The sequence below is a fragment of the Mustela putorius genome, unplaced genomic scaffold (assembly GCF_011764305.1).
Source record: "Mustela putorius furo isolate JIRA1106 unplaced genomic scaffold, ASM1176430v1.1 tig00003854_pilon_pilon_pilon, whole genome shotgun sequence".
In the NCBI taxonomy this organism is placed as follows: Eukaryota; Metazoa; Chordata; class Mammalia; order Carnivora; family Mustelidae; genus Mustela; species Mustela putorius.
This window is the reverse complement of record NW_025422006.1, coordinates 3,494,317-3,521,975: the sequence shown is the minus strand read 5'-3', so window position 1 is coordinate 3,521,975 and position 27,659 is coordinate 3,494,317. Positions and strand designations below refer to the sequence as shown.

At 46.4% G+C, this 27,659-nt stretch overlaps 1 protein-coding gene across 4 annotated transcripts in view; it reads right to left on the bottom strand.

The window, feature by feature from the left end:
• GLIS3 (GLIS family zinc finger 3) overlaps nucleotides 1-27,659 on the bottom strand; it is a 436,920-nt gene that overhangs the window by 19,849 nt on the left and 389,412 nt on the right. For 3 of the 4 annotated variants that reach the window (XM_004766193.3, XM_045065029.1, XM_013063320.2), the window contains 2 exons: nucleotides 27,291-27,459; nucleotides 9,375-9,553 (listed from right to left, as the gene is read on the bottom strand). In XM_004766193.3, coding sequence (XP_004766250.1) covers nucleotides 9,375-9,553; nucleotides 27,291-27,459 — 348 coding nt within the window. Of the gene's footprint in view, nucleotides 1-1,085; nucleotides 8,985-9,374; nucleotides 9,554-27,290; nucleotides 27,460-27,659 lie in introns of those variants that run through there. The other variant, XM_045065028.1, reaches the window with a different exon arrangement.

Genomic DNA, 27,659 nt, shown 5'->3' with positions numbered 1-27,659 from the left:
GTCACTAATAGTCTTGGGGCACCTGGGTGGCTCAGTTGGTTGAGTATCTGCCTTTAGCTCAGGTCACAATCCCAGGTCCCTCGGATTAAGCCCCGCAATGGGCTCTTTGCTTGTAGGGGAGCCTGCTTCTCCCTCTCCTGCTCCCTTTGTGCTCTCGCTCTCTCTCTCAAATAAATAAATAAAACCTTTTTTTTAAGTTATTAATAGTCTTAATTGTCATTACCTTTCATCAGTGCTGAAAACAACTTAAATTCTTTATAAGCCTAAGTACACTAAGCATTAAAAAAAAAAAAAAAGAACAGGTAAATTTTCCTTTTCTAATTAAAAAAATCAGTGAGAATTTTCAAACTGTGTCGTAAAGACTGTGCCACGAGTCCAATATCCCAGATTTGATAGTAATCTGGCTTCCAACAGTTACTCTGGCATGCATGTGTTTGAGAGGCACATGGCGCACGTGAAGTTATGATACACACACACACACACACACACACACACACACACTGTATTGGGGCAGTCTCACTGGGGACAATGAGAGAGAGAGAGCGCCCCCTTCCCTAGAAAGGCATATCCAGTGGTTGAGAGTACAGACTCTTGTCAGATGATCCTGCGTGTGCTCTCCAACTCCACCACCATTTGGAGCATAAGAAATCTAGGGTAAGTTACTGAACGTTTCAGTGTTTCAGGTTCCTCATCTGTAGCATGGGAGTAAACGATGTCTTCTCGATAGTGTTGTCATGTGATCAGTGAGAAAGGGCACTGCAGGCATTCACCACCCTGCCTGATGCAGAAGACATGAGATCGAGTGGTCAGTGGGAAACCACGGTCTCATGGACCACAGTCCCTATACTACCTGCAGAATTTTAGCCCCGGAAGGGACCTCATCATTAATAGTTCCACACTTCCGGGGCACCTGGGTGGCTCATTGGGTTAAAGGATCTGCCTTCGGCTCAGGTCATGAATCCAGGATCCTGGGATAGAGTCCCGCATTGGGCTCTCTGCTCTACGGGGAGCCTGCTTCCCCCCTCTCTCTCTGCCTGCCTCTCTGCCTACTTGTGATCCCTATCTGTCAACTAAATAGATAAGCTCTTTAAAAAAAAAAAAATAGTTCCACACTTCCACATTTCACAAACAGAATTCCCAAGCAACTAAACACTTCCATGATCCTGGGTCTATAGGTGCCATCACAAAGGAGAACGAATGTGGGACTGGGGCCAGACTGTTCCTCAAACCAACTCAGACGTTCGCTAGGTGTGTGACCTGGGGCAGGGTGCTTCATCTTGCAGCCCTGCATGGAGGCCGGGTATGCTGGTAATTTTACTAATGTTATTTTGAGGATCTAACACCACCAGTGGGTGTATCCAGAGCACCCAGCATCTGGAACATGGAAGTAAAAATAACAACATGAACAACCAGGTCTAATTTACTGAGCATCTACTACAGGCTATGTATTGTCTCTCATTCTTATATCAACTCTGAAAGACAGGTGTTACCATCTCCCGAGTAAGAGCCAGGAAACTGCAATTCAGGGCACCGCATGACTTGTCAATAGGATTCCAATTCAGATCTGCCTCAGTCTAAATTCTTTTTATCTACTTTTTTCTTCTTTCTTTGGGGGGGTAGTGGGGGAGAGAGAAAGAATCTGAAACAGGCCCGTGGCCAGCATGGAGCCGGATATGGAGCTCAATCTCATGACCCTGGGATCACAACCCAAATCAAGAGTTAGACGTCTCACTGAGAGCTACTCAGGCACCCTTCCTTTTTCTTTCTTCCTTCTTCTTCTTCTTCTTTTTTTTTCTATAGTTCATTATTTCGCTCCCTGTATCATTCGGGCAAGTCACAATTTCCTCTTCTGATAATCTCTCCTGAGATAATATGACCAATTTAGGGGTATGTAAGCTAGTGGCTATGAAGCTTTGAAAACAAAACAATGCTTTGAAAGTGTTCAGAAACAAGAAACTTTTATCTACAGGAATGGCTCAAACGCCTCTTCCCCTCGCTGCCACCGCTACGTGTTTCACTGTTGGACACTCGGCCCCAGGTGGGCAAAGAGTCAAGAGAAGGGATACTTGCTGCACTAAATTTCCCTCACTGTGTAAGGGGGTCAGGAGATCATCCTCCTTCCTCTAAGGAGAGGTCCCAGGCAGATGGAGCAAGTGCCCAGAGAACAGAGGGACCCGGGAAACTTGACTCCTAATCACGGTTTTGCCAAGGGCTGGCTCTACCGATCAGCCTAAGAGGCCATAAGCAAAAATCTCTCTTTCCTCCTCCCCAACACCCCCATCCTTTTATTCACTTGTGTTTATTCAATAAACTTTTATTAAGCACTTACTACAGGAAAAACACTGCAGGAGCATACGGTTCCTGTCCCGGGGAACTTACAATTTAGGGATGGTTAGTTGATCTAGTCATCTTAATATCCTTAAGGTTATATGGGTTTTAGCACGTGTGTGTGTATGTGTGTGTGTGTGTGTGTGTGTGAGTAGATACTTAATTACATGTGTAGATTATTCACACTTCAGTCGTTTCCATAACCAATCGTTTCAACAGCTCTTCCGATGATGATGACCAGCTCACCCCCTCCCACAGAGCCCAGCATGCTGTGACTCCAACTACACCCCCTATACACACCTAAATTTAACTTTTGTTTAATAGAATTAGCACACTGTCAGAATTCATCAAGTACTAGTTATGTAAAACTGTTCTTGGGGTAATTTTGTAGTAATTAAGTATATAAGAGTAATTAAGAATTTCTGTGCATCTAATCATCAATCCCTAGTACTGTATACGCATTAATAACATCATGGCTGATAAGGAAAATTGGTCCTGATTAGGATGGCTGCTGCTAACACGGGAATGACACGAAGTGTGCTCTTGGGCTCATTCTCCTTGTAAGAATGTCACAACTTTCTCAGTGAAGATTATTATGCTCTGATTTACAACCAATCTTATTTGTCTTCCTGAGATTTCAAGGGGAAATTGTGACACATGCTTAAATTCTAAGCAATACAATTTCTAGACTTAACTACTTTATTATTTCACAACTTCACCTCTGCCGAAGTGACTACATTTCCTGTGGGACGGGTTTGTTTATTGTCTCTACAATTTGCCTTTAAAAAACAAAAAACAAAAAACCTTTAAACATTTAGCATAAGCCCCCAGAAATGACATCAGTCGTGTCTGTAACCCATAAGACACTTCTGGAAAGCACCCTTGCGCAATCCCTGTAAGTAAACAGAGGAACTCAGAGGAAGAAGCTGAGCGTGTAAGGGCCACCTCGTGCCATTTAAATATCAGTGCTCTGACATTCCTTTAGCTTGAAAGATGATTTGGCTGTTTGGTAGGACAAGGCCTTTCCAAAGCCTGTTGTTCTTGGGGGCCTGCTGGTGGCTGAAACCTTTTGTTTCCTGGTGCGGTCAGTTTGCACCGGGCGGTCCAACTTCCCACACCACCCCCAGGTGGGAAGACGCCACCGCTGTCTGTGAGCTGACTTGCCAGCCTCTACAGGGACTGTGGGCAGGACAGCTCTAAATCCTAAGAACTACAGGAGCCAGGACCCACTGGGAAGGCCCCCACTCCCCACGGCTGCTGTCTCACTAGCAGACGGCCCAGGCTGGGGGGCAGCTCCCCGGGGTTCTCCTCAGGAAATCTGATGACTGACTCATGCGTGATGGAAATCTGTGTGTTGGCTACTGACATCTCCAGAGGGTAGAAATAAGAGCAAGCCGTGAAAGCACAGAAATCTGAGACTCGGGGGCAAGGGGCGTCAAGGGGCAGAACCCTCAGAAAGCCTCTACCACTGATTTCCAAGAGGTAATCAGGGTGAGGGAACCTAAGAGGGAACCTGCAGATCAGGAAACCAGCTCGGGGAATGTTCGGCCGGCCCCGCGGAATGCCTAGCCAATAAGCATTATGAACAGAACCGCGGTTTGGGTAAGCCTGGCAATGCCTTGAAATACCCTCCCTTGCAGGTGAAGGCAGTCACATGCCCACGTTCAGGGTCCACTTGTACTTCCTTCTTCTCCTTCCCCATGTCTGACACCAGGACGAGATCCGGAGAATGTCAGCACCTATATTGTCAACGGGAGGGTGGGAGCCACCCGTCACAGATGGCAAAGCAAAATGCCGGCCGGGGCTGGGCCATCGTGGGCTCCACGGCGGCCCCCACACCCAGCACCGTCCCCCACTGGGTGTCTTGTCGTGGGAGAAGAGCGAGCCTGTACGCTGGGAGGGCTGCCCTAACACGAGAAATAAATCTGGAAAAGTCTTGTGCTCTGGACAGCATGGATTGCAAATGACAGGCTCTTTGGGAAAACTTGGGATCGGGACAGACCACTCAAAATGTGAGAAACCCTCTAGCTCTAGAAGGAACAACATAATCAAGAGGGGAATCTGGGCAGCCGGTTCCGTGTGGCTAGAGGCTCCTTGGTGGTTTGGAAACACACACAGGTGTTGGCTGGAAGCGCTGGCTTGTGGGAACTGAGGTGACAGGTGCTAGGGCCACCTCTTGGGAAAGACCGTGATCTGCCCGTAGCCAAGGGCCACCCAAGGCCAAGTGTGCACCTCTCTGGGGAAGGAGCCCTTAGGGTCCTGCTCATTCCCAATTGTACTGAAGAGGCCCGAAGGGGCTCCCGCCTGTGTAGCAGCTGGGTCGAAGGCTCCTTTCACTTCCTTCTCTTGCTATCCCAGCTCCTCTCGCCTAGAAGAGATTGGGGGTGAATGAACACAGCTCCCCATTCTTCTGACATCATTCCTCTACTTAACCAGTGGCATCTGAGTGAACTAGACTGTGGGTTCAGTCACGGTTGTTTAGGCGTGGGTGTGGCACAGGTGTGGTCCAAAATAATCCCAGCAGGTGGGATGCAAACCTCCCCACCTCTCCAATTCCATTCCTGGCAACAATGCCCTAGCTTACTTTCCGAAAATACCGGGTGGCTTCACGGTTCAGTGGGATTCTACTTGGCATGGTCCCAGCTCCCTCTACGAGCTGGTCTTGCTGGTTCCCAGCCTCCTCTATTTATCTTCAAAATCCTATTCAAGAGTCACCTCTAGAAACGCCTCTATGACACCTTCCCCTGAATAAACCAGATACCTCTTGATAGAATTATCATCATCATCATCATCATCATTATTATTGTACATATCCCTACGCTGATTCAATGACATTCATATTTCCTGACACCTTGTGGGAGACCAATAAACACTTGCTGAATTGAACTTGGCCTCTCCTTGATGGGTCCAGAAGGAGGAAGGTTGTGAAAATGCTGTTTTAGGAATTCCCATGGCATTCTAACAGCCTGGAATGAATAGGGCATTTAGAAAGAAATTTTCCATTAGTACCATAACAAAATGTACAAATATCAACTCTCAGGCAACTAATCCAGGCAAAATTCTGAAGCTTGCCCGGGCAAGAGAATGGTCCTAAAGAGAAAGAAAAGACTGAAGAACGGGCTTACATGATTGGAAAACACGGTTCCTATGTTTACATCTAAAATAAAAGACTAAAATGTACTTAGAAGTTGCCTTGGAGATGCCATCCAAACAGAGAGCCATAAATGCTATCAACATGCAGACACGGAGAGAGATGACACTTCACCTACCTCACTAATGAAGGCAGCACGAATGCATGAAGTCGATGCACAAACAACGAAGCTGAGCTCTGGTCCTGGGTCACTCGCTAGGTGAGCGAACTCAAAAAAGCAGCACTAATAATCTTTTCAAAGTGTGTCTTTTCTAAAACACTCATTAATGTTGTAACAATGTATGGCAACAGATGGTGACTATAGTTAGCGCGGGTAGCACTGAGGAAGGGTACAGAATTGTCGGAGCACTACGGCATCCACCTGAAACTAACATTGTCAAGCATACTTTGATAGATAAATACACACACACACACACACACAGAGCACACAAAGTCTAAGAGCTATATCCATCAATGCGGCAGTAGCAAAGCTCAGCAGGATGTCCGTCATTTTCTTCCTCATCTGGAAGACCAAGCCCTTTGAATTCGAACTTTCATGGCTCCGTGTAAGGCAACAACATCCACATACCGGTGTATTTCTCCACGGAAAGATGGAAATACATATTGACTTTGGTGTGCCTTTGACTGAGAAACACGTAGATGAAGAACGTGGCTTGGAAACATGGACCTCTTGTTAAAGACGCCTGTGCCCTTTGGCAAGAAGCCAACAATGCCTAGCTATTTTGTATTCTTCTGTGTCTCAGCTCCCATCTCTAAAAATACACTGATGACATTTTTCTCTGACCTCTACCTACCGCAGGGAATACAGAAAGGACGGGGGGTGACGGCGCTCATTAAAACCGTGAACTTCTTAGAAGACAGAACACTCCTTCATTGTGGCTATAGTGTTAGCAACCCTAACACAGTTCACAGGGTTTTAAAAATCTAGTTTTATTAGGGGATGAGGTTCTCCGTGACTAAGATGCTGGATGACGCCACCCAGCAAACGAGTCCAGCCAAAGCTGCCAAAAATTGCAACTCATTTCGAAGGTGTGTGTGCCTCCCCTTGCTCGCAGCACCGTATCACCCACTTGACAAATATTAGATCAATTTGCTCTTTATTCTAAGGAGTAGTTGACGAGAAATGCTCGTGCCTAGCAAGTTCCAGGAAAACATTTTCAGACGAAATGCTTGGAGGATGAAGTAAGGCAGCATTTGGATGCCTACTCCTTCATTCTTAGCAGTGGCCCAGCGGTTAAAGAGTAGAAACTCCCTCTTCGAGCCCATCACAGCAGCCACTTGCCCATCTTCTAGAACAAAGTTATGATTTCCCAATTTGCATAACTATATCCTGATCTCTTCCAGAAAGTCTTGTCATATGTATTTATTTTTAAACTGCTGCTAGCAGTTTCTTATTGGCCATGGGAGTTTTTAACAATTGAAGTGAAAAAAAAAATCAACAGTTTCAAGTTGACAATATATTCATTATTCAGCTACAAAAGAGAAATAATGGGGAGAAGAGTCTTTTGCCAGGAGGTAGGGTGAAATGATAAGGTAGATCTCATTTTCTGTGTCGTCTTGTTTTGGTTTGCATTTGTTGGATGAGACAGTGTCAATCATTTATTCAGTAAATATTTACTAAGTGCCTACTTTGCACCAAGAATGATGTGTGCCCTAAGGCTAGAAACATTATCCCCACTCTCAAAGAGTCCAATAAAGAAAAGGGAGGGAGAAGAAGGAGAAGCATTAAATTAATTAAGCTCCTACTCTGTGCCATGTGCTTTTCTTGTGGACTCTTAAAACTACTGATGAGAGAAGGTATGAGATCCTCAGAAATTGTTCAGCGCCTCACAGTTGAGTGGATTGGTATTTGTAATCGAGTTGTTCTCATTCCAAAATCTCTTTTAAAATGTCTTCAGAAAGCAGAAAAAGAAGAAATTATCCATTATCCCTACCCTCATGATTTAAAGACAAAACAAAACAAAATTGTTAATGTTTTAGAAAATTGCCTTCCTTTTTTTTTTTTTGTCTACATGTAGGGTGATTTTTGAATTTTTAAAATATGTTTCACAGTTGTCATCAAAGTGTTATACGGCCTTTCATTGGAACTATGGCATGATTGCCTGAAATACTCTGTTATTTTTTAATAGCGCTGGAGAGAAGAATCATTGCCAGTCATATGATGCCACTGACTGACATGTGTCCAGCTCTCGGCAAAGTTAAAATATGAAGGGTAAAATGAGTTTGTTGTAGGGTCAGTGACTTCTTCTGCATTCCCAAAAGCCCACCCTTGTCTACCTCCTGCCTGCTGGTAAGGGTGGCTTCCCAGCACAGGGGACCTGGCTCTCTCCCACATTAGACAAGCCCTTCTCCTGGGTCAGGAGGTCTCTCTCAGCAGGGAGAGCGCTCTTTGTCTTCTCACACATGCACTGCCTGACGCACAGTAGGTACTCAAGAAATATTTCTTGGTTGGATAAATAAATGACTAAAGCTTAAGAAGAAGGTTACCAACAAAAGAGGGTAACCATTACCATAGGCGCAAACAGCGGGGAGAGCCCACGTTTTGTTGGGGAATGAGGGGTTGTGTGACTGCACTCAGGAAGAGAGAAGAGGTGGATGGAACTTGGTTGGAACTTGGAGTCAGAGCCAGTGGCCTGCCCTTCTCAAGGTCTTTCCCTACCCATAGGCCACTACTCTGTCCACATGGTTTCCTCTTTGCTGTCCAGACCCCTATTCCAATATCCTCACCCAAGCCTGGCTCCACAGCACTGCCTGATTCCGCCATCTTGGGAAGCCACTCACATCTACTCATACGCAGCTGGCATACTGGTTAAGGTTTACCTGGGGATACCACCCAATAACATCAAGTAATAACTCACATGGAGCAAATTCAGGAATCAGCAAGAAGCAGATACGGCAGAGTCCTATTTTTCAGTTGGAGCTGAAAATCTCCTTTCAGTGGACAGTCTCTCGTCTGTCCCCAGGAAGGAGAAGGCCTACACATTCAGAGTCCAGGCTATTCGACAACTCGACTTAACTTTCTAAGGATGTTCACAAAGATATCTGCCTGAGTCAGCAAAATCGGTGTAAATAAAGAAATTCAGCCAAACTCAGTTCTCCATGAATGTTTGAAGTTCAACACCGGATCTCCCCATTTTGAACACCATCATGATCTCTCCCGCCTTCCTTTCCTCCTTTTCTTCCTCTCCACACTTCCCAGGTACCTTAGCACATAGAGAACTGTGCGAAGTTCTCCAAGAAAAAGAACAACGGGTCAGAAAATTCTGACCTCAGAAACAAGCTTACACATTACTAGAAAGGCAGGCATTCCTCACAAAGGAGTAACTTAACAAGGTAGAGAAAGAGAGAGCACGAGTGTTATATCAGAAATGCAGGGGACATGCAGTCAGAGTCCAGAGCCAGGAGAGATGCCGTCCAGCTAAGACTCTCACCAGGGAAGGCTGCAGAGAGGAGGTGTCCTTTCGCCTGGGCCTTGACGGTTGGAGAGGTTCCGGGGATATGGGACCTGTGGGGACGGCCGGGGGTGGGGGTAATGCCTGGGCAAAAAGCCCTCCTGCTGTTCCCTTTTAAGTGACTGTTTATTGTTGAGGAAACAAGATGCTGTTGTTAGGGCCTCTCCATGAGGTGTTAAATCACTGCTCAGTAAACAGATCATCACCTTGGGCTGACTGCTCTGGGCTGTCATGAGTTCTACCAGTTTAGGGCCAACACCGGGAAAACACTATGAAATTTCATGCTGATGAGGTGTGACATTTTAGAGGAAAGTCCTAAAAGCCAAAGCCTGGCATGTGACAGAACTGGAGGAACCCACCGCTGGTAACGAAGGCTCCCGTCTGACAGCGATGGCCCGGTGTCACTCTCCCAGACTCGAGGGGCGGTCAGCACCCCCACTTACCATGGACGTGGATTCCATTTGGTTGAAAGGAAGAGTTTGTTTCCGGCTGGTAAGACTTCAGGTGTGGCCCACCTGCCGGCGGCTGGGTGTGGGGAGGCTGCGTTCTCTGCATCACTGAAGAAGGAGCTGGAACTCTCCGGGGGCTGATGTGGTGAGGAGATGGGGCCGAAGGTGCAAACCTGGGAAAACATTACAAGAGGAAGCGTGAGGGGCGTGAGAAAGTGGGAGCAGAGACAAACTCTTCAAAGCCAAATTCCAGTTTCCACACTGGCTGGCTAAGAGCGTGACAAAAAGCCATCACAAGAAACTGATGAAGACGTTCTCTCCCATTTTTAACCACTGACTTCTCAACTGAAGGGACAAAGAGGTCAGCGAAGGGAAAATGTAGTCACAGTTTGGGTTTGTCAAGCCTCTTAAAATGCATTTCCAATACTCTGGGTTTGGTGAAATTCAAGGCACATCTTTTGCCCGGCTCCCTTTTCTGCTAATTTTTAAATTCGTCTGCATTTTAGGGGAAATTTGATCCTTATGTTTCTGATTCATTTACACTTAGCTCATAAACATTTTGTTCTGTGAGACATATCTGGGGTCCAAGAAGTATTAGAAGTCTTTATTATAAGCCTTTCTCATCCTGTTCTCTTTAAACAATACATTTTCTTTTGCCAAGAATGAGGGAATTTAAACCTCAAAGATCAAGTGTGGGTTGAGACCCAGAACCTATCTGCATGGGTTCTGTGTTTGGCAAAGAATGTTCGCTGCTTGCGGCACAACCACAACGCCACGTGGGACATCTCTGGCGGTCACATGTGCTAATCACAGTAGAGCTACTGCTAGTTTCTGAGGAGGGACAGACAGATACAAGGTGATGTGGTCCATGTACCTGAGACACAGCCTGATAACCGCCCACCAGTCTTCTAATTGCAAGGGGACTTTGGCAGGGTCCGACTCCCTGGGTTTAAAGTGACTTTCTAGCACCAAAGGGAAGGTGTACTTGGCAGAGAAGCATTCAAGTTCACCAGTGTCCACAGACCACCAAAGCAACCCTCAGTGCAGGTCACTAGGGGGCTGGCACAGGGAACCCGTCAGTGCTGTGAGATGAAGTGACAAAATAATTGGGGAGCCAAGTGTATCAGCAATGGGTTGTTCCATCTCCTCAAAAAAGTCCCAGCACGTTGAAAACTTCCAGTCGGTCAGCCTTCGCCTGATGCTAACACGCAGCAGGGGCCAGCAGTGCACGTGGCTAACTGCACAAGGACGAGTCCTCTCCCTTTGCTGGGCTTTTGCATCGGGGCCATCGAGGGTCAGAAGGCAACCAGGCAAGTTTGGAATGCAATTTGCACCATTCTGAATCAGAAAATGTCATAGGGCAGAGCCTCTACATTTGTGTGTGGCATCAAGAAGGAACCATGGGATGAGAAAAAAAAAAAAAAAGTAGGGCATTCATATTCTAGATGATTCCTAAATGAATTCCATCCGGTGAGGGCTGTGGAGGAAGGGGATTCGGGAACGGAGGAAGGGGGGTGGGGAGAAGAGAAGGCTCCAGAGGAGGCCGACGCGGACTGGCTGTGTTCGGAGGCCTATTTTCACTCTGCTGCAGGAGAAGAGAAAGCGAGTACCCTGGGCTGGGAAATATATGTTTTCCAAGCGTATCCTCTTAATTGGAATTAGCCTGGAAGATGTGCCAAGCGGCCGTGAGAGAACACATCGCAGATGAACCCTGTCACTGCCCTGAGAACATCTAGTAAAAAACCCGTGTGCCAGGATTCCTCATATGGAGGCTATTTTCTTGGGGGAAAGAGGCCCTAATGCGTCTGGCAACTCTGTCGGAGGTCACGGGAGGGAGCCGGGGAATTGTGGGATGGCAGGCTTTAGGGCTACAAGGAGCCCACACGACCACCCCTCCGGAGCCCTGTGGGCAGGAGACCCCCAGGGAAAATGGGGAGGACTGGAGCTGGGAGACAACTTTTGTCACTGGCATCGCGAAGCAGCAAGATCCGTTGACTTGCTTCCTGAATGTATTTCTTCATCTGGGGATGAAAGACGCAGCACACTCCCGACGGTTTTCTGGTATTTTCTCTAGTACTCGTGCCACTCTTCCTTTCCATTGAGGACTGACGGGGCAGAGATGTGTGGTGGGGCCAAGTCACAGTGTGTGTAAGTCTAAGCCCGATATTGCAGGCTTGATGGAGGAGAGGGGTTCTGATTCACAATCCCCCCTGCTCCCGGCCAGTGAGCCTGACTCACAAACAAGGGTTTGATGAAGGGTTTGATGAACAAAGAGAGAAAACGGAGATGGTGTGGGGGAAGGAGGCAAAGACTGTCAGCAAGCCAAAATCTTCTCTCTGTCCTTCAAGGTGATCTGGCTATGGAGTGAACCATGATTACTAGCTATAAAGAAGGGAAGATTTCAACTCGCCGAAATGGCAGAATTCATTTAGGAGTCATCTAGAATGTAAATTCCATACAAGAGAATCTACATCTATATCTGGATTATAGAGCTACATATAAATTATATAGCTATGTATCTATCAAGGGAGCACATAATTATATGGTAATTATAAATCATTCTTATCTATATTCATTCATGCAAATTCCAAACCCTGGCCCTGCCCTCTTGGCTACCACATATTTCCATAATGTAGTAACGGGGAGCGGAGGAGAAAAAGTGCGGTAGGGTCACGTCAGGGTGTCAGCAATCGTTATTTCAGACACCTGGGAGGAGTCGAATACATACGCTGACCCTTCGACTGACCCCACATTTCACTTTTCGCTAAATCAGACTGGATTTCTCTTCATGTTATTCAAATAAGTAAGATTATATGGTATAAAGTTAACGCAATTTTAAAGTATAGTGTGTCACTTCATATGAAGTATTAATAAAAAATTAAAAGTAAACCATTCGAGGTGAGATAAATGTATACCTAAAGAACTCCCTGGTTTGGGAAGGACAGGACTGATACAAAAATGTTAACTTTTACAATACAGGGAAAAGATGAGAAGTGACAAGATGTGATTACAATTATCCACACGATTGCTAGGATCAAGGAAAGAAAGAAGAATTCAGAGCAAAAAAGCCCAGCATAAGGAGTGAGTGTATAAATGTGACTGATTTTCAAGTGTAGTACTTAGATTCAATTTTGTTACTGCTCAAACACGGTACAGAGTATTTTATGGAAAAACCTCTCAGACTCTCTCTACTAATTTAAATTTCACTTTTACAAACCTGCTTCCATGTTCACCCGCTCACAGTAGAGTAGAATTTAGCAAATTAGAATCCGAAGCGAGGGGGCTGGAGGGGAGCACAGAGGTCAGGGTGCTCCTCTGTCACCTCCCAGGAAGGCCCTGGGAGCACCCAGAACAGTCACTGGCCGCTCGGAACAAGACTGATGCCAGAAGTGCTTTAGGAAAAGCCAAAAGGACTTGAGAAAGGAGTGGTTTGAGGCCAGGCACTCCAGAAGCAAGCAAAGAACCAAGAACATACACACTCACGCAGAAGCTCATTAAGCCGAACATGAGATGTTCTTACTGTTACTCAGGGTAGCGTGTGGGGGCTTAGAACCCCATTTTCTTAGGGCCCAGATTTTCCAACATTGTTTCTTTAATACGCTCACATACACATGCCAAAATGAATATGGTCTGAATATTTTGCCCCAAACAGATTTTTTTAAGTCCAAAGATGGTGAATTAAAAATGTCTGATGCTAAAATAAGCAGTTTTGAGGCTGACGCTACGTTGCAGTGATTTATGATGTTCCCCCCGGGGGCTAGCTCATGCCCCATTCCGTCAGGACAAGATGACGTCACTCTAATTCACTGCAAGTTGCACAGCGTCCGCGAGCCGGAAGGGGGAACATCTGAACACTTTCTGTCCCCCAGCTGCACATCTGCACTTCACAGCTCAGAAACTACATTCAACGTAGCTTACCAGTCTCTTCTTCGAGACAACAGGAGGTCGTTAATATAGATATGCACACAAGACTAGAAATTTAAAAAAATGTCACTGCTTACCAGAAACACTTCACACAAAAGCAAACCAGAGAACTGAGTCAACCGCTTGTTCTCCTTTAGTGGAGGAGTTGGGATAACCTGAGTGGTGAGCCACTGCGGGGTTCAATGGTTTGCGCCCCTCCCCCCACCTCTTGCCCGGAAACCCAAAAAACACAAAAACAAAATAGGGGCGCAAAAGATTTTAAAGGGCTCATGAAAAATAATCTCCTGGGGAAAGAAAACAACCTAGAAAGGCTTCTGTAAATAAATATCTATACACACCTTAGAGATTGTGTGATTATTTGGGGGGATTTGGTCAGTTATGCTCTTTCCCTTCTGTGGCCCGCTGCCACCCTCAAGTCACACGGAGCTTTCCAACGTTGCAGCCAAGTGAGCCAGAAGCAAAGAGGTCACGCTTCTGATAATGCGGTACGAGAAAGAATGTTAGGTTGTTTCACAGAACGGTAGATCCCGACTGAGACACACAGTCCTGATGAGGTTCATAGGACAAATTGAAATGGCAGGAGACGGATATCACCGAAGACCTACTGGGCTTGGATTTCTGGCTCTGTTCCTACCAGCTGGGTAATCCTGAATAAATGCCCTGACTTCTCCCAGCCTCTATTTCAAGTATAAATCTCAACACCTACTGGGGATCATAAAACCTGAGATAACATATTCATTTATTCATTCAAGAGATATTTATTGAGCACTGACCCAGAGTGTGGCCCTATTCTAATCACAAGGGACAGAGCAACACGTGACATGTGTCCCTGCTTTTGTGCAACTTCTATTTCAGGGAGGCGAGGCAGGAGATGAGCAAAATTAAGTAAGCAAACCGTATACTGTATTGAGGAAATGAATACTCTGGAGAAAAATTAAGAATGGAAGGTGAGGGGTGGGGTTGCATCATGAATAATTTTAAATTGGGAAGTCGGAGATCTTGAAGTACTTTAGAAAATATCTGACACCTTCCAGAAGATCAACGCATGCTTATGGGATGACTGCTCTAAATGGAATGTACACTTAAGGTTAGCCTGACTTGAATGCACACCCAGGGCTTGAGAGCTCTGTAAGACTGTGGTTCCAGCACTGCATCTGAATTTCTATGGAGTTCTTAAAATTAAAAAAAAAAAAAAAATCTTAGGACTCTTTTCTCTCTTGACTACTCATACACGGAAAGAAAGGCTTGGAGAAAGCAAGGCATTTACTCATTTGGCTAATTTTCTAGTTCTAAGAGCAAATAGTCATGGTCTTTCTTGTGTAAGGTCTCATTTCTTGGCCTCGGGTTTCCCCACAGAGTATCGTGAATTCACATATTCATCCAATCACATCATGTTCCAGCTGGAAGGCAGCAGAGTAGCCTTATTTGGATGAGATAAAATAGGCCCAGAGACATGAAGTGATTTTCCCAGTCACACAGCTAGTTCTCCAGATACCACTTTGTCCCAATGAGGTCAGATGTTCCCTCGTGGAGAACACAAGGCAAGGTGGAGGGCAGTGGCGGACTCCTGCGAGCACCTGAGATTCGGAACCTTCTCGCCAGCTGGGGTTAGGGTGGGGGACGGGCGTATCAACACCCCATGGCCTTGAAGAAACCTGGTGACCAGTTTCCCAGTTTGCTTTGGTTAACTTGTTCATTCTGCACTAGAGTTCTTCGTGCCCATGCTGGGCTTACACTTTTGGTCTTTCCAGCTGGGCAACTCCTTTCAAATAATGCTGTCTCCTGTCTGTAAGTCCAAGGTATCTCTATGTCAACTAACAACTATATTTCTTCAAACAGTATCTGCTAATAGGCTATGTTGCAGGCTAAGCACACGTCATAAATATGTCCTACTTTTCTTCATTTGTGCTGGATATTCAAGCAGTGCTAGCAAGCAGCGTGGGACTGTGTGGTTTAGCATTGTGTTGCGGGTTAATGCTTTGAAAAGAGGGGTTTCCATGATCAAGTAGATTAAATGCTGGTTGATAAGTGCTTTGGACAGTTCTTCCCCACCCCCACTCTCTTCCACAGGGGTAATGGACCTCCCAAAGAAGGAAGAATGCATCAGAATAGCTCATTTCATTGCATTCACATGAAAAATATTATTGATTTGCTGCTAGGGAGTAGAAATAATGGATACAAACTAGTCTATGGTAGATTTGGGGAGGCATTTTTTATCCCCCAAAGAATTGTGGTGGTTTTTAAATTCATCTGTGAAAACTAATCAATAAAAAGTGGCTTTAGCCGTTGGCCAACTACAGAGGGGAAAAAAGGAATCCTTTTCAAAACCTAAAAAGAAAAGCACAGTTTTAAGGATTTCACATCTGATTTAACATCTAAAAAAAACCCCCCAATGATAATACCCCACTTTGTATAGCCAGACAGCACTCCATTTTAGTAGACTTTAGTGGTCTTTATAACGATTTATGAATCACTTCATGAATTCCTGGCTGACTCATCTGGGTGACTATAGTATCTACTTATACTTCCCTTCTGTCTCACAAAAGAGACACTTGGACTCAGTTCAATCCAGATTTGTCCCCGAATGAATCACAGCACGTTACTGGGGGAACTGCAAATTGAATTCTGCTTCTGAGACAATCAAGACCAGCTTTTAGTAATGAAGAAACAGCCGCTGGGAAGTGTGGGTAATTGCAACACTGTCCATCTGGGCAGGACCATGGCCCGCCAAGAGCTGTATGTCCGTCCGAGGGTTCTGTTCCAAACTAGTCAAAGAGCTGAATCTATCTCCTGCGAGGGCTTAGTGCTGGGTCAATATTAACTGTGAATAATTTCTCACGTTCCGCAAGACCAAGACTCAAATATGACTGCCCGAGCCTCCATAGGCCACGACAAAATGAGGGCTGTGAACTGGCTGTAGGTGAAATGACCACCAAGGTTTTTCACAGAAGTCTCACGCGTATATTATGATGAGTGAGTGTTTGTGGGAAAGAGGATAGTGTGTTCTGGAGGACACCTTCTGCACTTGGGTATAGGGGGTCGGTTCTAAGGCCAGAAAACAAAGTCACCAATGCCCCAAGGCAGAGTGGATTTTTTTCTGGGATAGACTGAACTAGGGCAGAGAGCATCACAATCTCCCCTCCCTGTGGTGCTGAAAAGGGAGGGGTGAGGACACCCAGGATATGTCAGAGAAATGAATTATGCAGGACACATTTAACCGAGAGCTGGGATTTTTTGGAATATCTTGACTGCAGAATTGGCTGTGACTCTGTTGTTTGTCTATTTCAGAATCTGATGTGATGGGGAGAAAGGGAAGGGAAGTCTGATTCTGCCAAATTCTCTTTACAAAAAAATCACCAACCAGAAGAGAATTTATCCAGAGTGGTCTTAGACATTTGATGTCAAAAATTCTGCCATAAAAAAGAAAACCTGCTGAATGAGATCATCCTTTGGGCAGCACCGAGCAGGTCAGAGCAAGAGGATTAACTCACGGTCCTGTGGCAAAGAGAAGCCTGTCTTGTTCAGGACAGTGTTAGGCAGAGAGTTCGGTCTGCTTTGCAACGGAGCAGATCAGATGAAAGCAAAACATTCAGAAGTGAGTGCAACAAGAAAGCCAGATGGGAAATGAGGGGGAAGAGTGTTGTTTTTGTCCAAACATGAGAAAGGAAGGCACAGGTATATAAAAAATGGCCCTTTCCATGTCTTTCTCGTGGTCTCAAACTGTGAACATGAGCCTCTTGACAACATTGGAAGAACGTTTAGAATTAACTTTAGATGCAGGACTCCTGCCGAGTACGGCCGGGCACCTTTGGAAACCACCGCCAAATGAGACTTTAAAAGTCAATATAATCCATGAATTTGAAAGAAACTAGCTGGTGCTGGTTTGATCCGTAAAAACGTGCTGTTTGTGTGGATTTTTTTTTTTTTCATTTCAGGTTACTATTGTAGTAACCACAAGGGAATTTTCTGAACCTTCCATTGAATACAAGGCTCAATATTTGATTAGAGAAATGAACTGGAGGAAACGACATCTACTAAAAAGTTACAATCAGAGAAGGGCTCTTGGCTCTTCTAGATGAAAAGAGCATCAAATCCTTGGATGTCTGTTACCATTTTGTATCTCCAGCTCCTTAGCCAGTGCTATGCGAACACAAGTATTCAATACATGTGGGTCGTTGCTGTTGAGGAATTACTCTGTTCAACAGACCACGGGCTCCAAAGACTTCGCTCTCAACCTGGTGCCAGCATTTGTGTCCAGGTGGTACCTTTGCCCAGTTAACGCCCAGTTAACTCAAGTCCACGTGGAGACTATATTTGTCCAGAGGCCACAGTTTCTGTTTCTAACGGGAAAGCATCTTATTCAAGAGAGTGATTCCAAGTACTGACTCTGGGGAAGATGATCAAAACCTAGAAACCTATTTCTCCTTGCAACTAAGCAGAAAAGCAACCAAAGACTCTATTTCAGAAAAAGGAGCAAAAAAAAATACTTCGTCTCGTGGTTTCTGCTCATGTAGGTGGTCTCACCACCACCAGCGGGCAGACGGGTTTTTGCCTACGAAAAGATATACAATTCCTTCACTGCCCTATCCACCAAGCACTTCCCATCCAAGAGGGCAAAGGATAAAGGTGATTTCCAGCTCACCCTAGGAAGGCTTACGGGCTTTCACTTTGGGAATTCCGTCTCCATTTGACCTGTTGTTTCAGAGAAAGCCTTAGGAAAGGAATACACGGATACATCCGAATCACATAACGGCTTAGTTTGAACTCCACGTTGCTACAGGCTAACGCAGTAAAGTGGAGGCCGCAAGAAAAGGAATTCTATTTTACCTCAAGCCTTCCTTGTTATTGTCATGACTCACTTTCCTGACTGAAAGTCCAAGGGGACTAAAAAAACATCATCTCGGGCTTTGCATGAGGTAGATTTGTTTGGAATGTGGGAACAAAATAAAGACGGCTGATTTGGCATTCAGAGGTGAAATGAATGAGACCTCTTCAAAATGAAGAACCACCGTACTTCAAAATTAAATATACATGGAAAACAATCTGCTATGAGGGGATATTTGGACCATGAGTCAAGCTGTTTGTCTGGAGGAGTGACACACGTACGCTCACATCGGCGTCTCTTGCTTTGTCCTGAGGTGACAACAGAGGACAATGTGCGGACGGAAGAGCAGCAATCCTCTGCTCAGGGTTACTGTTTCTCTTTCCAGAAACCATAAAGGAATCATACTTGTAGTCCTCCTTCTGGTCACATCTGTTCATTCCACACACTGCCCAAGTGCTGAGGGGGTCGGAGCCGTAAGCATGACGTAGCCTCTGCCCTGAGGGAGCTCCGGCTCTAGTGGGTTGTGAGCAGGTCAGCAAGGACGCAGCGTAATCTCAGGGACTACTACATCTTCGAAGAGAAACAGTAGAGTAACGGAAGAGAGTGGGGTTCGGGGGCTCGGGGAGGGTTTAGGGGAAGTGGTCAAGAAAGGCCTTTCTGAAGAGGTAACATTGGAGCGAACGCCAGAAATGAAGGCACAAGTCACAGAAAGTTCTGGTGAAGGTGCCTTTCAGGTTTCAGGAATAGGACGTACAAAGGGCCCGAGGCAAGATGAGTTGGTGTTTTCCAGAAATAGTAAGAAAACCAGTGTGGCCGGAGCAGAATAAGCATGAGGAGCGGCGGCGAGGGTGTGACTATGGCCAGACCTTAGAGGGCTCCTATAAAAAGGAGTGTGGACTTGACTCCAAGCATGCTGGGGGAGGGATGTGAGCAGGAAATCCGCAGAGACTCCCTTTACATTTTAAAGGGCCCCTCCTGGGGTAGGGAGCCCTGGCCTTGTGTGTGTTAACTGGAGGGTGGTCCACACCTGGATGTGGGGGGCAGTTAGGAACCCACGTAGTTGAGATAGGAGGAGGGCATAGTGGTGAACTCTGCTGGGAGAAACGAAGCGGATTGTGTGTGAGGGGAGAGCTGACAGGACTTACAGATATTAATGAGAGGAGGGAATGCCTGAGAAGAGGGGGAATCAGCTGACGACGTTTTTTAAGTTCTTAGTAGTAAGTTAAGATAGCCATGCAGGCTTAGCTCTTTATTTTCCCCCATTATCAAGAAATAGACTGGACTCTGAAAACTATGCTCATAAAAGTTTTGCAGACAACACAGACATTAAAATTAGAGACAGATCAGAGACAAAGTAGAGAAGACTAGAAAAGCCAGTTCAGCAATGTCTTCTTGCTGTTATCTATTTTCCCCCCCAATAAAGCTATTCACAATCACTAGCTAGGTAAGAAGAAAGAAGCAAATATAACCAATTTCCCTGTATGTGTGCTAAGAGGACTAGATCAGGGGAGAATTTTTTTTAAGATTTTTTTTATTTGAGAGACAATGAGCACAAGTTGAGGGGGGCAGAGGAAGAAGCAGGCTCCCGGCTGAACAGGGAACCCCTGTGGAGCTCGATTCCAGGACTCCAAGATCATGACCTGAGCTGAGGGCAGCTGCTTACCCTGCTGAGCCACCCAGAAGTCCCTAAGGGTGTGAGTATCTCTATGAGAACTTTCATTCCACAGGCCAATAACCCAACTGATTTATCCCTTGCCACAAGGGAGAGAGCATGGCTGTGGTCACGGATCAGCACTGAAGAAGCTTAAAGACTTGTGGGCTCTTCTGCCCTGGAATAAACCTGGAGAAGCAGCAGAAACTTTCCATAGATAGGAAGAAAAAAAATAGAATAAGGACCCCAAGCTTTTCCAGTCTAAGACCCAATGTTGTAACTTCCATTTTCAAGGGCGGGACATTGGGATTTTCTGCCTCTTCTCTGCTCACAGCATTGACACTGGGAACAATGTTCATCCCATTCAGAGATTCTCACATAAAACATGTGTGTGTGTGTGTGTGTGTGTGTGTGTGCGCGCGCGCTGCAGGCGGACTTTGAACACCACGTCTCTCAACCCTGAATATCTGTGCAAGTCATTTTCCTACCGAGAATTGACCCCTTCTTGGGAAGCTGAGTGATGACTGTTTTCCAGAGAGTGCTGAGGCCCCAAGAGAAAGGATGGTGCCCACAGTCACGCGGTCCGGGGTGAGCGTGAGGTGAACAGCCCGTCAGAGGACGATGCAGAGGTCAACACGCAGGCTGAAGAAATGGCTATCTGAGCCCGTGTTTGTCGTTTAGCTCTGGGTTTGTCGTTCAGCTCTGGCTTTTTCTCAGGTATTTTGATGCTCAAGATCGATAAGCTTTATTTTGGGGCCAGTGCTTATCAGTTGTCCTGAAAGTCAGGTGTCTTCCTGTCTGTGTGGGAGAGTCTCTGGGACACATGTCAGGGAAGGGCTTAGGGCTGTGCTCAGCAGGTGGAGCGTGACTATGGTACGACCCACAGCAACGCGGACACCTCTTAATGACACCAGACCTTCTCCCGCAGAACACGAGTGCGGCCAAGTTCCCGATGATGTCAGAGCTCTCTAACACAGAGCTGATTTTTTTTTTTTTTGGACACTTAGTGACTCTTCAAAATCCTCGAATATAGATCATGACTACATAAAACACAAGCTTGGAATTGTAAGGGGCAAAACTGGCGTTTCCAATTGTATTAAAAAAGAAAATAATATAAAACCCAGGCAGCCCGGCTGGTTTAGGCTATACAAAGGACAGCCTTTGTCTCTTGAGGACCACACAGCCCATTCGTCTATTCTTTGTCATTTCTTCTTCTGTTGGATGTAGAATATGTTCTGAACTCTTGCTGGGTGGATAACACGGGGAGGCCTTTGGAATGTATGCCAGAGCCCTCAGGGTGCCCTTCCTGGGCAAAGACATAAATCCCTGTGGTCAAGAGAAAGCCTGATTTCCTGAAGGCAGCTGATGAGGCCCCGCCCCCAAGCACACACGGAGCCCCGCCCCCAAGCACACACGGAGCCCCACCCCCAAGCACACACGGAGCCCCGCCCCCAAGCACACACGGAGCCCCGCCCCCAAGCACACACGGGGCCCCGCCCCCAAGCACACACGGGGCCCCGCCCCTGCTGGCTCCCCCTCCTCGCAGCTCCCGGGTGCTCACTTTGAGAGGCCAGTTCTGTCAGCCTGGCTGACCACCGCGTCCTCAGGGTATCGCCTGGCACCCAAACTCCAGCGGTCTAAGCGACTCAGTAAATGCATGTTGCCCGTGCTGGGGTATGTTTTGATAAGCTTCACTATTTTATGTGATGCTTATGCTTTTAGCCATTAATGCACATCTACTAGGAGATTAAGAAGGGAGAGGAGAGGAAGATTGTGCTGTGTGCACACACGTGTGTGTGTGTGTGTGTGTGTGTGTAAGCCAAAAGCTGAGTGGGTGAAGAGATATCCCTGTTTGCTGAGAAAGTCCCAGGGAAGGAAGGACAGTGACGCAGCCGGCCTAGTTGTGAGCTGTTCAGATGCTATCGATGCAAACGGAGAAGGAGGGGGAGTATTAGGTTTCCAGTTTTGACAATCACAGGAAAGCAACGTAGGGAACCCCCACAACAAATTGGGGGTGGGGTCCTGGCGCTGTGAGTGTGTCTGTGCACGTGCACTCGTCCGTATGTATTAGAGCAATTATGTGTTGTAGCAAAGTATGCAGGTTACATAAGATGGCTTGAACTTCGAGAGCTGGGTCTACCACCATCTAGACCAATGAATCGGGGGGACCACTTTCTTCTGGGAACTTCCCACCTGGACAGTGGGAGCTGGCAATGGCCTCCTGTGTCCTAGGCATTCCCGCACTGGTCCTTCTCCCCGTCAAGCCCTCCCTAGCACGCAGCACTGTGAAATACCTCACATGTATTCTGGAGGTTATAAGGCAAGTTTTAGGATCCTGCCCTCAGAAAACTAGTGATTCAGTTAGCAAGATAATATCCGGGAAATGATAAATAAATAAAACAGATGATAAGAACCGAGAAATGAAACAGGGGAACTTGTCTCTGAGAGCTCTAAGATGCAAGACGGCTTTCTGGGTTGAGAACTAATCCAAGCTCCAGCCTGGGCCATGTTTAGTCAAGAATAGGACAAAAATGGACAGTCCTGATTGTCTTTCTAGGTAGAAAAAGATCCCAAAATAAGAAATAAGATGCAGAAATAAACAAAGTCAGTGAGCAGGCCTGTTTGACAAGAGTTGGAGAACAGTACAGAATTCCAAAGAAGTTAAATAGAAAACAGTTGCTACCCTTAACCCCTTAGCATCCAGAAAAGTTGCAACATGTTTCCAGTGCTGAATGAGAAAATGCTCTCAGTATAGACCAGTCCTGGTTCTCCAAAGGCCCAGAAAGACTGTGTGTGGGGGTATATATACCTATCTATCTAGAATCCTAGCAATGTCACATCTGATATGGATAAAAATCAGTACAGCTACTCAATTCTTGATACAGACTCAAGAAACTGACATTCCTTTTTTGGTTAAGGTATTTTGTTTGACTACTTTCTCAAAAACAATTGTCCCTAACATTCTCTGCTGTTGATTCCTGTCCTAGACTGTATATGCCTTGAGGAGGCCACATCCATTCCCCATTTTCAGTCTCTTCTGGCTCAGAGATGGGGCCCATCGAAGCCCTTCACGAGTCGCCCCAGGTGGTCAATCCATAAGTCTCCTTGAGCTCTGCGCCCTGTTCTGTGGCCATCTGTGGAAAGGAGAGAGGCAGCTGCCATGCTCTCGGGCAGGCAGAGCGACGCAGATCCAGGGGATTTTCTTGGGATTGTAAGATTTCTCCATCTCAAAAAGGAATTCACAGCAATATGTTCATTTTCTTTGCTCCAGCAGACATGCTATGAAACCCAGTGAACTGACATTTCCAAAGACTCTGGGTTCCTCTTATGGGAAGCCACTGTCATAAAAGATCGCTGGCTTGTTCCACATGACATCGTGAAACACCACTTCCCATAATAAGTTTAAATCAACATTAGGTGACATGGTGTGGTGCTGTGTAAATCACCGAAATGATGTGTCATTCAGGTAATATTTCCAAAATAAAAATGGAGCCTCATCAAATTGAGAGAACTTGCATTTACTTTAAGATGGCCAGGATCAAAGAACCTGATGCTAACTGGGTAGACGTAGTGGACGTTTCCTGACTTCTGACAGTGACTCAGCCCATTTTATTAACAAGCTAAAACTAAGTAAATGATGAATCAGTGCCTGCAAAGCAGGAAAAAGTGCGTTTCCCACTAAAAATCGCAAAGTGTGATAAACCTATTTCCGTTAAGAAAACTGCTGGAGTTTTTACTGGGGGACTTCCCAGGCAAACAGAGGCAAAGATATATAAACCAGAAGCGGAAGGTAAGCACATTTCCTCTTAGTGTTTTTAATGCTGCGCACTAATGCAAACACAGTGCATAATTCAGGGCTGCTTCATGTCACCTCCTCCCCAAACCTGATCGGAAGAGATAACCTTCCATCGACTTGCCCAGTCCAGTTGGGCTGGCAAAGGAATGGGCCACATGGCTGGTGGGGAGAGCTCAGCACAGGGCAAACCACAGGTCCGTTTCATCACCCGGCCATGTCAAGTACCGTTCCCTTCCTCCCCTTCTCCTCCCCTTGTAACTTTCCATGATGATCTACACTATCAACCACTGTCATCACTTAACACCCCCCCCTGGCTTCTAAACCTCAGTCTCTCGGCCTGGCCAGGGTTGCCTGCCTTCAGGCTAAGCCACATGGGAGGTGTTTCACCCATGTGGCTCATCTACTCTTAATTCCCCACGGGGCCCAAGCAGAGGCTCAGAGGAGTAAAGGATCACCACATCCTCTACGTGAGGCTCCTGATGAGAAGGAACATGTCTGTTCGAGAGGAAAAGAGCAGGCAAGTCTCAACTCTGACATACCCTGCAAAATAAATGTTCTGAGTCTTTAGAAATTGTCAAAGTCATGAAAGATGATGGTGATGGTGGTGGTGGTGGTGGTGGTGACTTTTAAAAAACTGGGCAACTTCATCAGATTCAAGAAGACTACCAAGAAATGAGAACTGGTATCTTATTAAATCCTGGATCAAAAGAAACGAAAGAAGAGGAAAAGGAAACTAGCTATAAGGAGCATTAATTATACAATCGAGGAAATTTCGGTATTGACTGCGTGTTAGATAATGCTTTATTGATGTTAAATTTCCGGAGTGTGATAATTACATTGTGATTATGTAGGAGAATGTCCTTCTTAGGCGATCCTTCTCCAAGTAATTAGGGCTAAAGCTCAATGATATTCACAACAATCTCTCAGAGTGTTCGGAACCAACGGGAAACAAACAAAGGCTCTCTCAAGTCGGGAAGAGAGAGAAAGAGGAGGGAAAACAGCCACAGTGGGTGAACGCGGATGTGGGGTGTATGGGTGTTCGCTGTATTATTCTTGTAGTTATTTATACGTTACAAGCTTCCAAAGACGGAATTGAAAAAAAATTAAAATTATAAGCTAAGATAAAACGTTAAAAACACACAAGCCCAAGCAGCAGGAGCGCCTGAGGAACACATTCAAACATTCAGCAACCGCCGGAGCTACGTTTGGAACGTCGGGTGTGTGGGGGTTGGTTCTTAACATGGTCATGGCTAAAGACCTTTTCTATCTTCATTCCTTTAACAGGTGTGTGCAAAAAGGAGACACGCAGATTGCTTTTCTGTGGTGTCCTTGTAAACAGAGTATTAATGAGTATTAATAAGAAGATGGATGAAGGAGAGGCTCAAGTGAGAGCTTCTTAGCTTCTCGACCTTGTGGTGACCTTCACGACCTCGTGGAGTAGGATTCTCAGCCAGGCAGAAGGAAACGAGAGGATGATTAGACCGTGGCTAATGTCACTTAAAACCCGGCTCCAAAGTTAATAAAACGCTAAAATGAATAAGCTCATCTCAACCTTAAGAAATACATCAGAGGGCGCCTGCGTGGCTCCGTGGATTAAGCTGCTGCCTTCGGCTCAGGTCATGATCTCAGGGTCCTGGGATCGGGTCCCGCATCAGGCTCTCTGCTCTGCAGGGAGCCTGCTTCCCCCTCTCTCTCTCTGCCTGCCTCTCTGCCTACTTGTGATCTCCGTCTGCCAAATAGGCAAATAAAATCTAAAAAAAAAAAAAGGAAGAAAGAAAGAAAGAATTACGTCAGATAATAGGCAGGACTGTCCGCCCTACATGTCCGTGAACTTAGGAGATGGGTTACCACCTGCCCTGCCCTGCTGACGGAGCATGGGGGAAGAGTCTAGGAGCTGCCTGCACTTAGCCACGTAGGCAGAATGGCTGCGCGAGGTCTAACGTCTTCCGATCCGTATTCCGATGGAACGTCAGACACATCTACATGGATGGTTTATAGCCACTTACAGCCCCAACCCTGAAGTCCATGTATTACCATTCCTTCTCTCCTACTCTTACTCCTACTAAACACTCCCTTTGCTTCTGTTAATGACACACTTTCCGTCCAGTCTAGAGTTGTAACTCCCAAATGAATCTGGCCCTTCCTCTTCACTCCATAAATACATTAATAACGAGCAGTTCTCCTACATAACAACCCTTCACCTTAGTTCAGGTCCTCATACTACTCGCAAGGACTCCTACAATAACCCCTGTTTCGCTCTCCCTACCACCTGTCCCGGCTCCTGGCCTCCATGACTCTGCCATCTTGTCCCCTGAGTCCCTTCTCTATAATGACAATCTGGTGTGTCTCTCCCCCATCAGTGGGTTAAATGGTTCCACACGTGGAGCCACAAGTGTTTCTTTACTTTCGGTAAGAGGTAAATCCCTTGGGACAAAATACATGGTTCCACACAAGCCAACCCACTCTTACCTGACTTCCTCAGCCTGTCCACTCTGGGTGATGGCCCCTGAGCTTACTGGAACCGAATTCTATGCGTGTGCTTGTCCCTCTTATGTCTCGTACGTGTCCCTCTGGCTGCCTTGGATGCTGCTCCCAATTATCCATCTGGGAAGCTTTAACCTTCCTTCCACGCCTAGATCACCCTTTCTTCCCCTCACTCCATGAGACAGAACTAGGGACGCCCTCCCCAGGCTCCTGTGGCATCTTGATTATATTGTTTATCCAAACAGCATCACTGTTCTTTTTTATACATCTGTCTGTCCTCATCCACTAGACCCTAAGAACAGCACCGTGTTTTCATAATCTTGACATCTCTAGCACCTGGAGCAGCGTCCGACACGTAGAACTCAAAAAATGTATTAAACGAACAGATGTATTAATAAGTAAAGAGGAGGCATAAGTAAAAAAAATATGGTTTATCAAACTTAAAAACCATATATATATATTTTTTTACTTATTTAAATTCTCATAGATCAGACCAACACCAATGAAACCACAGATTGCTCATTGAAATTCAAGATTGAAAACCTTCCTTCCTGTTGTCCACTCAACCCATTCTCATGTCCTAGGACTCTAGGATCGCACAGGGGTCCCCACAAGACCTTTTCTCCCTAGGTCAGTTCAAGCCTGCAACACGTGAGGAGGAGAAAAAAAGGAGCCACATGCTGTCCACACCACCGGACGGTTGGGCGATCCAAAGACCGACCAAAATGTCAAGATTTAAAACTTTTCTCCCAAAAACTCTCTATGAGGGAGGTCTCGATGTCGCATGGCTGGCGAACAGCCCCTGGCTGGTCACCCACACAAAATCCTGTGCCCTCTTACGCTATACTCTCAAGCTGATATCGATCTCGGTGCCGGAGGTGCCGTTTGCATCTGGAAAGCTTTTCCGCCTCTGGGGACACTGCCTTCCAGCTGAGTCACCAGGACAAACTGCAGGGAGGTGGGAAGGATGGGGATTTGGACAGGTTTTCCCAGCATCAGACACTTCGGCTGGCGACCGCCAGTATCTTCTCAGCATTTCCCCGGGGAAAGTAAGACAGATAATGAAATGTTTGAGCCACGTGCTTTGTCGTGTGCACTTTCAGCACGTCACCTTTGGATAACTCGGCCCAGCTGATGGATTATTAGTCAAATTCAGCAACAGTCAAAAGACTTCCTTGCGCCGGGAAGTTGAGTGGCGACACCTATTAGAAGAGAGACAGATGGCCTTACCTCTCGGCCCCCGCGTCCACAGCTGCGAGCGGGGGTAACTGGGAGGCGGGGTTGTGGGGGCTCCCCTGCACATTCTGTCCCGGAGAAGGGTGGCCGACGGCGTGCGGGGGAGGCACGGCCCCGGCAGCTGCTCCGCTTCGGCTTGAATGACCGCTGTTGAAGATGGAGGCTGCAATCAAGGGGAAAGAGGCGTCAGGCCGCGCAGGCTTTACCCCCTGGAGGCTGACAGCAAGGCTGCTTTAGGGGCTCGTTTGTGGTTCTCTTGGTGGCTTTGGGGGAACAGCGCTTCACTCAGCGGATATACACAGCTTTTGTTTTCAGGGTGGGACAGGCTCCTGGGCTCCTGTGCCTCTCGTGCTGCTTGCCCCC